The sequence below is a fragment of the Miniopterus schreibersii genome (genome assembly GCF_964146895.1).
Source record: "Miniopterus schreibersii genome assembly, chromosome: 12".
NCBI lineage: Eukaryota > Metazoa > Chordata > Mammalia > Chiroptera > Miniopteridae > Miniopterus > Miniopterus schreibersii.
In genome coordinates, this window is record NC_138112.1 from 48,637,882 (window position 1) to 48,651,002 (window position 13,121).

A 13,121-nucleotide genomic window follows, 5' to 3' on the forward strand; every position below is an offset into this window, starting at 1 on the left:
TTAGGTTAATTTAAAAAGCAGGGATTGTCCTGCCGGCATGGCTCAGCAGTTGAGCATCTACCTATGATCCAGGAGATCTCGGTTTGATTCCTGGTCAGGGCATACACCTGGGTTTCAGGCTCTATCCCTGGTGTGGGGCATGCAGGAGGCAGCCAATCAACGATTCTCTCATCATTGATGTTTCTATCTCTCTCTCCCCCTCTGCCTTCCTCTCTCTCAAATCAATAAAGACATATTTAAAAAAAAAAAAAAAAAGTAGAGATCGTGATAATCCATTTGGAAAAGATTCCCAATGGAATAAAAATGTGTGGCTCTCAGAAGTGTAAATTCTCAGCAATCTAGAATAACTTATTTCCCCCAGAATTTAGACAGCCAAAAGTTTATTAATTAGAATATGAATAACCACCATTTATTTAACACTTGTGTGCCAGACACTGTCAACCATTTACATATATGCTCTCATTTAGTCCATAAAACAGCCTTGTACATCACTGCCTCACAGGCGAGCATGTCCCCAACCCTCAGCCAGAGCGTGACTCACGTAGGACCACCTAGCTGGTAAGAGGCTGAGCCAGATCTCAGCCTTTGTCCATGCCAGCTCCTGAGACTGCAGATACACTGCCCTTGTGATTACTATGAGTTATGAAAAAACACAAATGACAGGCGGAATACATCAGGAGATGACAAAGGTGGGATGGAAGGAGAGTCAGTGCTTTCCAGGATGGGCATGTGATGGCACCAAGGACACTGAGCAGAATAGGACTCTTCTGAGAAACCAGGGAGCAAGGAAGAACCACCAGCTAATTTTAGGCCTCTCCCCCAACCCTGTGCAGTTAAAAGGTTATGTGGACTTGTAGCTGCACCTGTGGGTTAGGTAGCGTGCTCCTTGCTAGATGCTGGGGATACAGGAGTGAATGTGTTACCAGCTTCCCCCTTGATAACAAATGGTGTGTTTTGATTTTTATAGAATTATAATTGGACAGTCATCCTTCGTGGTATTCAGGTACTGAGTAAACACTCTGTGCTATTGTTGAGTATTATTTTTGTACTTCAAAACAACCAGAACTAAGCCATTTAACCACATACTGCTCAGTCATGGAAAAAGTATGTTGATGACTTGGCCAAAGTCTAGAGCGAGGCCTCTTGAATTGAGGCCAAACAGTAGCATTCCCTTTACAGCTGCTCCACTGGAAAGCACCCCTGATGCTGAGTGCCTGGCTCACTTTCACCTTCACACTGGCATTTCCTTCCAGGGGATGCTTTTCACCTTTCCCCTGGAACCGCCACCCTGATGCCAGCCACTGCCTCTGGGCCCGGCAGGCTGTCTGTCGTATGGTCTGGACTTAGAGTTGAGTCGTTAGGGCATCAGCTTTTGGTGCATTTGTTTTGTGGCATTTTTCTTGGGTTCCTTACTTAGAGTGCCCCCCCACACACACACACACTTCATTTGAAGGCTAATTGCAGTATAAACTTATTATCCTCATTGGTTTAACACAGTGCAATTATTATGTTTTCTTATTACAGCTAATAATCAGGTTCTTTATTTCAGTCATTCTGTCAAAATTTTCTTTGATTTCAGCGTGTGTGATACGGAAGGATGTGGCATTCTAAGCAAACAAATGACTGACACACCCCTTGAAGTTCTGTCAGGGGTAATGAGGGAATCAAAACAAGTTCACTCTTAGCTGCCATCGCCTCCCTCCCCCCTTTTACTCCTCTGAGCCCCGACAGCAGCAGCCCGGGTGGGGGGTGAGGTAAGCCCTGAGAGGTGCAGGGATCGGAATGGGAAAGCAGTGGGGAAGCCGCCTCAGATACTAGTGAGAATGATTCCGGAGCCTTTCTCTAGGCTGGTTTCTCTGGAATGATGGGGTGATATGGAGCTGGGGGTGGCATGGGGGTTGTGTTCTTTTCTCTGGTGTAGTTCTTGTGTTGTCCTTTGCTACTGAAAGTTCACAGGTCGAGGATCAGTGGACTCAGGGTTAAAGTAACAGCAGCCCCCAAGGCTCCAGAACCCCTGGAAGAAGCCACTCTGGAGTAGCTGATTCTGGATGCCTGAGGCTTAGACAGGAAGACCTGCATGCTTTAGTTTAGGCGCTGCTTAAAGCCTTTCGCACGTTCCCAGCTCTGTTTTTGCTGAGTTTTGCGACCCCGAGGGAGTCTGTTTTTGATGCCTAGGCATATTGTGATTTATTTTCCAAGGGTGCCCCTTGGAAGAATGGTATTCATGGCGTGAACTACTGAAACAGCAAGTGAAGGAGATGGGGCTAATTCATGTTAGTGCTTAGCATGGCCTGTGAAACTGGTTTTTAAAATAAATCTAAGTGTTTTCTTGTGACTCACTTATTCAAAAAGTTGAGAGCTAGGGAAAAGGGAGGGAAGGGGAAACTCCAGATAATAAATGATTTTTGTTGGATGGATCCTGATTAATGAGCTTGAGCAATAGAGTGATTTATTTTCTCTGTTCCTTGCTCTTTTCAATCAATAAAGATATTTGAGATCCTGGTTTGAGGATTTGCCGAGAGACCACATTATTTAAGTCTCAAATGTAATCACTTTCCCAAGGATTTGCCCTTTTTCTTTCTATTCAGCTCAAACCAGCGACCTCCTGCCATGTGCCTCCTCCCTGTGAGGCAGCAAAGGTGAGTGAGACACCACCTCTGGCAGAACCTGGTGGTGAGGGTGAGAAGCGGTGCCAGCGTGCAAGTTCTGTACTCTGCGTCATGTGCAGCTTGGGGTGCAATCAGGAAATCAGGAGGGACTTCATGGGGGGACTGGCATTGGATTGGGCCTTGCAGGGTGGCCCCTGGGGGTGGCACATGAGAGGATGTGCTGGCATGAGTTCAGAGACTGGGAAGTTTGAGTATGTCATTTTCCTGAGGGTCATCATAGTTATTACCACTGAGCACTTGGCATGTGTAGACATATTATCTCATTCAGTTCCTATAACACAGAGTGGCACTTTTTTTCTGTAAAGAGCTGGATAGTAAATATTTGAGGCTTTGTGGGCCAAAAGGTCTCTGTCACAACTGCTCAGCTCTGCCATTGTAGTGAGAAAGCAGCCATAGACAACTAATGGGTGTGACTGTCCCAGTAGAACTTCGTTTATAAAATACTTGTCTGCTGGGTTTGGTCCAGGTCCCAGTTTGTCAGCCCCTGTTTTCTAATGTATTTGGTATAAGCTCTGTTTTATGAAGGACAAAACTGAAGTATAAGCAAGGCTAATAGAAATTCCCTTGCCCAGGGCCTCGGGCCCACTTGACTCAGTCAAATCTAAAGCCCATGCCCTGGACTTCCACGTGCACTGCCTCCTCCACAGTAGCATGAGAAGTGGCCTGGGGAAGAGCCTTGAATCTCAGTGGGATCTCTGACAGCTCTAATTCAGTGGGAAGTGGGGTGTCATTGATGGTCTTTTGAGCAGGCAGTCAGATGAGAGTGTGCTCGGGGAGATTAGGTTGGCAGGGGTGTGTAAGTAGATTAAAGTTGAGAGAAGAGGAGCTCTTGTTTTAAATAGCTTGAGAGGTTCATTTCTTTGACTGAGCCATTTCTGACACTGCAGAACATTAAAAGTTCTCCCTGGTAGACCCGCTACCTGCATGGCCTCCCCATGGCTTGGTGCTGTGTGTTCCTGCTGGATTGGGCAGACACATGGAGGGCTGATTTTAGAGACAGTACATCTGTTTTAAAGTACTGTACCCTCCGTCACCTAGGGAGGGAATGAGTGGAGGCACCAGTGTCTCCTCCCACTCAGCAGTGTCCTTGTCCATGACCCCTTCTCACCGTAGCTGATGGTCTTGAGGCCGATGACTTCAAGCTTTGGAATGCTTTCACGGTCCCTCTGACATAGCTGGTGGGAACGTTCACAGATCTCTCCAGGTCCTGAGTCCCCTGATCATCCAGGTCTTGAGAGAGCATTGTAGGTGTACCTTCTCCTAGTTAGGGAAGGAGGCCTCACCCTGTGTACCGGCCTGGCCACTTTCTCGCCTGCCTTTCTTTTACAGTCGACCATAGTCTGTGAGGATTAAAAAACAAAAACTAGCCCTAAATCCCTACCTTTGTGGAACCTACAGAACTAGGACTTGGACCCAGGTCTGCCTCTTTGCCTTTTAGTGTTTTTCTCCCTCCCTCTTGCCTTCTTAAGAGTTTCATTCAGTGATCATTGACATTTCAGATTGGCCGTTGTAATGACCAAGATGGTGTTCTATTTCCTTAGCTTCCTCAGTGCTTACAAAATGGAGAGTGATCTTGCTCTGTTAAATTTTGATCTCTGACAACTTGGGAGTCACGGGGAAGGAAAGTAATGAGGATTTAAGGATGGTCCAAGGTGTGAAATAGAACCACACTGCCCAGTGCAGTGCAGACAGGGCATATCTGTCTTCAGACCTTGACAAGGTAGAAAGTGCAGCTCTGCCTTTCCCTCTTGGGGATGTTACCCTCACAGTCCCAGGTGGAGTAGGCAGGTGCCCCCTCTCTAGCAGGGCTCTGCTTTGCAAGATCAGGCTCCATTCCCGGAGCCTGAAGAGGCAGGGAGGGCCCGTTGGGGGAGATTACTCTGGACATGATGTTCAGAAGCATAAGTGTGGAGGGTGGAGGGTGGGTGAGGGCAGGGCTTCCGCCGCTCTGCAGTCACATGAGGTCTCAGAGCAGGCTGGCTGGTGGAGATACAATGATCACCTTCGTCATTTTGGTGGAGACACCGTGTGGGTTAGTGTGCAAACTCTTGGTGCTAATATATGACCCAGCTGAGGTAGGATAGTCATCCTTTTGAGCAGTCATTTGTTCGTATCAGTCTGGGGGAGAAAACGTGCTGATAAACGGCGCCTACGTGTCCCTCCACCATCTCACAAATCCATGCGTGGAACTTAGCACTCAGAATTGGTGAGGAGGTTTTAAGTTTTGTTTGCATATGGCTTATGTCTGTTAGGGGGAAAGTTTTCAGTGAGAGTTTTCTCATGCTTGTTGGCCTGTTTGGAAGAAAATATCCTTTCGTGCTGATGGTTGTGTGACCGAGAGGAGCAAGTTTGTATGTGGCCACCAGGCATCTGCTCCCCTGCTCTCGTGGGTGACCCAGCCTCTGCCTTGCAGGCTGCGGTGTAGACCAGTGCTGCGTTTAAGTATATTGGAATTTGCTGGGTTTTGTTCACAGAATCCCAACAGTGAAAATGATGCCTGTCTTTTCCATTGAACCGATTAAATTTGAGATTACTGTAAGGCCATCAATAACTCCACTCACACAGAGTAATTGAGGGGCTCTGTGTTTTCATACTTGCCTTTTTTTTTTTTTTTTTTTACAAGAGACACAGGCTCCTGAGAACTCAGTTAACTCAATAGCCCTTTTTACCCAGAAATGGCCCATTAAAAGATGCCTGTTGGGTGGTAACCTCCCCATACGTTTTCTCAATAAAGAGAAAAAGATGGGAAGGGGCGGGGTGGTGGCAGTGGGGCGGGGGGACCTCTCTTGCCTTTAGAGCCTCAGCCTCTCAAAGCCGTCTGGCGCAGACTGTTTAGTTCCGTGTCCCCTGTCCCATTCAGGCCTCTGCGTGTTTTGAAGCTTTCTTTAGCTTTCCCCCGAGCCTTGACGGCAGATCTTTCAATAGGCCAGAGCCCAGCTATGGTTGCTGAATGCCCCATCGGCACAATGCACTGAATGTTAATGGTGCTGGCTGGCCCTAGACGACTCGCCAGCGGGATGGGGGGCTGCTGCGCAGGCCCAAGCAGCTGCCTCAGACCCAGATGGGGTCCGACTGGCTTCCTAAAGTTGCCTCTTTGCTCTTTTGCAGATCTACACGGACTGGGCCAATCATTATCTAGCCAAATCAGGCCACAAACGTCTCATCAAGGATCTCCAGCAAGATGTGACGGACGGTGTCCTTCTGGCCCAGATCATCCAGGTTGTGGGTAAGAGCAGATTTCGTGCTGGGGATGGATGAGTCACAGTGGAGGCCTGGGAGGGGTCGAGTCGAGCAAGGGGAATGGAACACTATAAACTCTTTAAGAGAAATGTGGTATTTCTGTCCCATATGTTGAGAATTTATCTGACTGGTGCTCAGGGAGTGTGGGTATCAGCCCCTTTTTCCTGATAAGATCACCCACATAGCGATCTCATCTTGATCCTCTGAAAAGAAAGACGGGCCAAGGCTGGAGGGAGATGCTGGTGGTTTGGGGAGGGGCTCTGTGCCCCTCTTCTTACCTCCTACTATCTTTCTGGCTCTCTCATTCTCTCACCCATGCCCCTTCTCTGTTGGTACTTTTTTGAGTGGATTACTCTGGAAATATTTCAAAACAAAAGATTTTAAAAAGCAACATGGGATTGGTTTTGTCCTGCCAACTCTAATCGGGTTTCAGAAATTGAAGGATCAGACTCTGTAGAGAGCTGGTTCTGGTTTTCACACTAGGGGAAGGGAACCGGGTGGTGGGATTTTTAATCCTGTGGCCATATGCTGGGAGGAGAGGGTTCATCCAGGAAGGCACGTGGGAGGAGGCTGGGCTCAGCTTTGCCTTGGGCTTTAAGGGATATGCCCCAGTGGTCCTGCCTGGGAGCTCACAGCAGACTGAGGAGGCAGGAGGTCAATTAAACGCCGTTAGGCTGATTGTTGTCGCTGGCAGCAGCCAACTCATGCCAAGAGATGCCAAGAGAGAAAGCGCAGGGAGAAGACAGAAGCTCCAGCCCCTTGGGCATGTGTTATTGTGGAAAAGTCACTTATCCTTCAAGCGTGAGAAGTAGCCTTGTGTAGTTGTAGCTCTGCTCACATCTGTGGAGATTGTGCCTGAAAACACAGGCAGGTTGGCCCTTAGCTGAAACTTTTGGACTGTGGCTGCCGCTCGAGGAGAGAGAAGCTTCCCTGCTATCCTGAGATTGAGCACTTCAGAATAGCTTCCACTGGTTCTCCTCCTCCTGCTCTCCTTTTCCCTCCCCTCCTTGTGTTAGTTCCTGTTGCTATAAACAAATTGCCACAAACTTAGCAGCTTAAAACAACATGCATTTATTATCTCACAGTTTCTGTGTGGCAGGAGAGCGGGTGTGACTTAGCTGGGCACCCGAGCAAGGTTGTAGTCAAGGTGTCGGCCGGGGTTGAGTTCTCATCTGGAGGCTTGAACAGGGAGGGGGCAGGTTCACTCAGAAGAGCGTTGGTGGAATTTATTTCCTTGCAGTTATAGGAGGTGAGTCCTGATTCCTTGCTGCCTGTTGACTAAAGACCCCTGTCAGCTCCTAGAAGCCTCTCTGCTTTTTGTCATGTGGGTCTCCCAACATGGCAGGTTTGATTGACTTCTTCGGTGTCCGCAAGAGAGAAAGCTTTTTGTTGGGAGAAAGAACCTTATATAATGTAACATCCTATCACTTTTGCCATATCCTGTTGGTTAAAAGTAAGTCCTAGGTCCTGCCACACTAGCAGCAGGAGAGTATTATACGAGGGCTTAAGCTTAAGTGAGGGGATTCTTGGGTCACCTTGAAGTCTGTCTGTCACACTCCTCTTCTTCCTTTTTGTCGCCTTTCTCCTCCCCTTTATCATCACGCCTACCAAGCTCTTTTAGATACTTTTCTTGTTTAATTTCTTCAGCATCTCTATGAAGTAGTCAGTATTCTCTCCATTTTACAGATGTAGAAACTGAGGCCCAGTGAGCCAGTAGCCCGATATCACGTCACTAGTGTGCAAGGGGCATCTAAGCTGGATGAATCTGCCTCCAAAACTTCTGTTCTTTGCTTGGCTACATTACCAGCCCCCGTCTCAATCCAGAGACACTGAACCCGTACAAGGTTCTTCCTTCCTTCCCTGTAGTTCAGTAACCAGGTATGGAGTATTGACGTGGCCAGCATTGTGCTCCTTGCTGGGAATAGAGGAAGCTGTGCAAGGCTTGAAAGGAGTAGCATCTTCTTTGGCAAGGTCCTCGTGGAAGAGATGACTCTCACCTGAGCTGGGTTTGGATCTCTGTCTCAGCAGGGTCACGTCAGGCCCCTGGGACAACTCTGAGTCTTGGGCTTGCAGTGTTTCTCCCAGGAGCCCTCCATGCTCTCAGCACAGGCACAAGGCAGAAAGTGGGAAAGGATAGCACCCAGAGCCTTGCTCTCATCCCAGCTCCATCCCGCCCCACTGTGGGGCCTCCAAAGAGTCACTTAACCTCTGCTGCCTCTGTTTCCCCATCTTTAAAATGGGCACTGCCATGCCTGCTTTGTCTGCTTTTGTGGCAGTCTTATGGAGTGCAAGGTTGCTATCAAATATGAAATACGTTTGGAAACTGAAGTGTTCCTAGATAGCACGTGGTAGGCGCTGCCTGGAAAGGTCTGTGGAGAAAAATGATGATCTTCGGCAGCAATGTCACAGTGCATCATGGTAGATTAGTTACGTCTGTCATGGGCCCAGCAGAGGTGAATGGTAACAGTATGTAGTGAATTTACTAAATGTAGTGCTATGGAGATATAAGCTAGCATGATTTTTACTGTTGCTCAAGAGGATGTTTTCCTGAATCTATTCAGATGACATCAGTCCCCCCAGACAGTTACCCCTCTGGGCCTGGAGCTACTAGAGTAGGACTCCAGAGGCTCAAGTGAGTACCAGTGACCCAGGCTGCCCCTCAAGCCACCAAGCTGCTTTCCTCAGCCCTGCAGGAGGGGCTGGCTCTGGCCAGAGATTCCTAAATAAGGTCAGATGTCAGCACACGAATCTGCACCCCTGACCGCACCGGGCCCACACACCCTGCTCCAGGCCTGCAAGATGGGGAGCTGAGAAGGCAGTTAAACACAGGAGTCTCCTGTGTCACTTTTCCCCGATGTCTATCAGCCCATTGAGACCGTTTAATCTTAGAATGTCCTGTGAACACAGATCTCTTGGTGACAGAAGAAGAGGAGCAGCATTTTCTGATCAGGGTGCTGAACTATTGACCAATTGTACTCTTTACTTTTGAGGTCCATGCTTTCCTCTGACATGTCCATTAAAATAAAATAGAAAAAGATATATTTGTATGTGTACATGTACTTAATATATACATGTTATATGTGTATATCTATCTATCTGTCTATCTGTCTAAAAATTTCCTGGGATTAGAGCCCTGGTGACTCCCTCTGGTGTTGGACAGAATTCTGGTGGTTCTTTGCCTGGAGATCTCTCCCCCATTCATGAAAAGTCAGTTTCTCTCTGATACCTTTCCTAGCTCCCCCAGGCAGCTGGAGGCACCCTCCTTTGTCATTCCACCGGCTGCTGTACTGGGCCTGGGCCTGAGTCATCTTCCTTTCTGGGTTCATAGCATTTAGCAAGGATTAGGGATGAGAATTTTATCCACTGCAGCCCCTGCTTCTGCAAGTCTGGATCGAATTTTTTCCAACAGATGGCCTGGAGGTTTCTCTTTCTCAGCATTCAGTATTCTTCCGAACATTCTTCTAAGCTGTGTGCCACACCCTCCTCCTTTCCAGGATTCTGCTGCAACTCTTAGCTCTAAATTTTGGAAGTGCCCTTTAAAATCTCCAACTTGATGCATGAATTACTTATATGAAAGGCAATCAACAGATTCTGTTAAATATTTACTGTGATGGGCAGCTTATTACCTCCTCAGGAAACTAAATCCAACACGGAGAATTGGAATCCTTCAAAAGCTCTTCTTTTATTAGGTCAGAACCACCCCCTTGGTGGTATCTCCCTACAAGTACTAGTTCTCTCCTCCAGGGCTACAGAAAAAGTCTAATCAGAGACAATGAGAGCATCAAAATAGCTGAGGATGGTCATGGATCATAATTATGGAATAAAATATGAACCTATAAGTCTATACTGATAGATAAATATGATACATCAATAGAGCAGAGAGGGCTCCACTGACTGATAAATGTAGAGGAGTCACAACCTTGATGGTAGATTAGTTAAGGCAAGAATTTCTATGGATGCTGAAATCAAGAGAAGGAAGTTTGATGAGGAGCGGACTGTTTGCTTTTTCCCAGAGTGTCTCTCCACTGATTGCTTACTAGTTCCCAGGGGAGATATAATAACCACACAGGAGAGAATCCCCACATCATGACAGGGGGATCAAAATGACATTATTGGGGAGGGACAGACGAATGTCATGTGCTCCCGGTGTCATACCTTAGAGAACACAGTGTCACTGACGCTGAATTCCAGTCAGGGATGGAAAACCTGAAACTAATTGTGAGGAATCTCAGACAGACCCAGATTGTGGAATATTCTATTAAAAACAAAACTGGTTTGTATTGTTCCAAAATGTCAGTGCTGTGAAAGAAAGAAAGGCAGAGGGATCGTTCAAGAATAAAGAGACATGACAACTAAATGCACTATGTGGTCTCCTGAACTGGGGAATAAAATACTATAAAGGACATTTTTGCATCAATTGACAGAATTGGAACATTGGAATTATATCAAGCCTAAATTTTCTGAAAATTTTTAAAAAATACATCTTTATTGACTTAAGAGAGAAGGGAGAGGGAGAGAGAGAGATAGAAACATCAATGATGAGTCATTGATTGGCTGCTCCTGCGTGCCCCCCACCAGAGATCTAGCCGGCAACGGGCGTGCGCCCTGACCGGGAATCGAACCTCCATCTCCTGGATGCTAGCTCGATGCCCAACTGCTGAGCCACGCCCGGCTGGGCTTTTCTGAAATTTTTGACTCTACTGTTAGATAATATTCTTGTCCTTTGGAAATGCATGCTAAGTATAAGGGACAAAGGACATGATCTAGGTAGCCTACACTAAAGTGACTCAGAAATTAGTGCGTCCCTATACAGAGAAAGGGGTACGAGGGGGGAGAAAATGAGAATGAATGAAGGGATGTAGGCATTCTCTGTACTGTTCCTGTAACTTTTCTGGAAGTTTGAAGTTATTTCAAAGTAAAAAGTTAAAAAGAACACATCTCAATGAAGGTCCATCAAAATTTGCAGGCAGGGAGACTGTCCCTTTTAAGGGAGAGCCTCTTTCTAGACCCAGGAGGAGTGTCATGCATACTGACTAAGGACCTGTGGTGCTATGAGACCTGGCCCATGATTGGCAGGGCCGGGGGGTGGGGGGGAGGTAATTTACCTATTAGTAATTTACCTATAAGCCAAACTTGGAGTCAGTTAGGTGGAGTTAGCTAGGTGAAGCAGTCAGGAAGGGCATTCCTGGTAGAGGAAATAGTGTGTAAAACAGCTGGAGCGTAGAGAGCCAGAGGGTCAACAAGGCTTAATCAGGCAGGGCCACCAGGTACCAGGCAGTGAATTCTGCGCTTTACAAAAGCCAGTGGTCGGAGAGCTGATTTTTCAGGTTGGGGAGTGACATAATCAGATGTGAACCGAAGGAAAACCTTAAATGCTTTTCATACACACTGCTCCTATCTAAATCGTCACCTATTCCAAACACCCCTGGAGGTGGGCTTCCCAGATAGTGGGGTTATTTGGGGCCCATATTATTCCATCGTTGCCTCTGCCCTTCAGGCAGAAGTGGACCTTTGCTACTGGCTCTTCGTGTCCTTCCTTTAGTGACTGCAGATTGGGTCTCTCTGTGTTCAACCTCTTATTAGTGTGATTATCTTCTGGACTCGTGAGCTGCCCAAAGTCAGCAGTTGCCAGCCAGCCCATTACGGTGCCCTCTCCATGAGTTAGTAGAGAGGTTTACGAGGCCAGGACAAACAGCATGAATCAAGAGGAAGACAGGCTCCCTCCTCCTGCGTACATCGCTGTCACTCGGGGAGGGTGCCAGGAGGGACTGGAGTGAGGGAAGGGAAAAAGGGCAGGAGAAAGGGAGGAAAGAGGGCAGAGGGAAGGAGGGAAACAGGATGGACACAGAGGACTGGAGGGAAGGAGGAAGCCAAGACCTAGAGGAAGGGATTTCCTGTCAGAGGTGAAGAGAGCCGATAGCTTATTTTCCATCACCATTTGGGCTGCCTCTGAGCACAACCAAGAAATTCAAACACACAGGAACTGGCCTTCTTTCCCTTGATGACATACTGCCGTTGTGTGACCTTGGGTAAGTCATCTGCCTGTCTGCACAGCCCGTTTCTCTCTCTTCCCATTGGTAGGGCTGCCAGCTGCCCTATGCACATGTGAAGATGCCATGTATGGATGCAGGGGTTGGCAAAATGCTCTGAACTTATCAGAGGAGATCTTTGGAAAAGTAATGAGCTTGATGCCACTATTCTTTTTTTATGTGTATATGAGAACTGAGCTCTTTTATTTTTATTTTTTTAAATATGTTTTTATTGATTTCAGAAAGAGGAAGGGAGGGGGGGAGAGAGATAGAAACATCAATGATGAGAGTTACTGACCGGCTGCCTCCTGTGTGCCCCGTACAGGGGATCGAGCTCGAAACCCGGGCATGTGCCCTGACTGGAAATTGAACCGTGGCTTCCTGGTTCATGGGTTGATGCTGAGCCACTGAGCCACGCCAGCCGGGAGAAGCTGCTATCCTTATTTTAAAAGTGCACTAATGCTTTCCAATTACTAACTTGTTACCTTGTGTGCTGATAAGTTACTGCACTAATGGGCTAAGAATGCATTGAACAGGCTGGAATAAATAATTCCCATTGGCACTTAGGAATGCCAGTTGTAATCACAGTTAAGGACTTTGGGGACAAATGCCTTTGCATCTGGTTATCTGCTTTGGGGCTGTAGCCAAAGACCCCCTACAAGATTTAATGAATTTGGCTTTGAAGACCAAGTTCTTCTTCCTTCTTACTAGCACAATCAGAACTGCTATTGTCACTGTAAGTGTTTATGACAACCATAGACATACTTGAGAATTTAAAGGAGTATTTAAATTACATGAAATTAGAAACTAGGAGGTCCACGACTCACTTTGCATTTTCATTAAGCATTTATTTTGAGTTCAGGCTTAGTCATTTGATTGATCTCTTCCCATGTATCCTTTAGCGTGGTCATATAAATAGGCTCTACTCCACTGGTTTATTTTGAATCTTATAAATGGCAGAATTGGGCTTACAGGAGGCATGATAATTTTAATTCAAGGACCACCTGACTATGGTTTAGGTGACAGACCATGAAAAGGAATTAGAGGAGTAATGAGACCAAGCCATTTGATTTCCTTTATCCAGATGGTATGTAAAGAATCTTTAAAAATGATTCTTAGGATCACGGTTATCCATCCTTCACTTTAATGAGCACTAATGACCTAATGCTGAACTGGGTATTGA

The 13,121-nt window shown here is 46.9% G+C and overlaps 1 protein-coding gene across 1 annotated transcript in view; it reads left to right on the top strand.

The window, feature by feature from the left end:
• Positions 1 to 13,121, top strand: part of NAV2 (neuron navigator 2) — a 342,947-nt gene that overhangs the window by 107,355 nt on the left and 222,471 nt on the right. Inside the window, exon 2 of the mRNA XM_081154569.1 lies at positions 5,778 to 5,895. Coding sequence (XP_081010695.1) covers positions 5,778 to 5,895 — 118 coding nt within the window. The remainder of the gene's footprint in view (positions 1 to 5,777; positions 5,896 to 13,121) is intronic.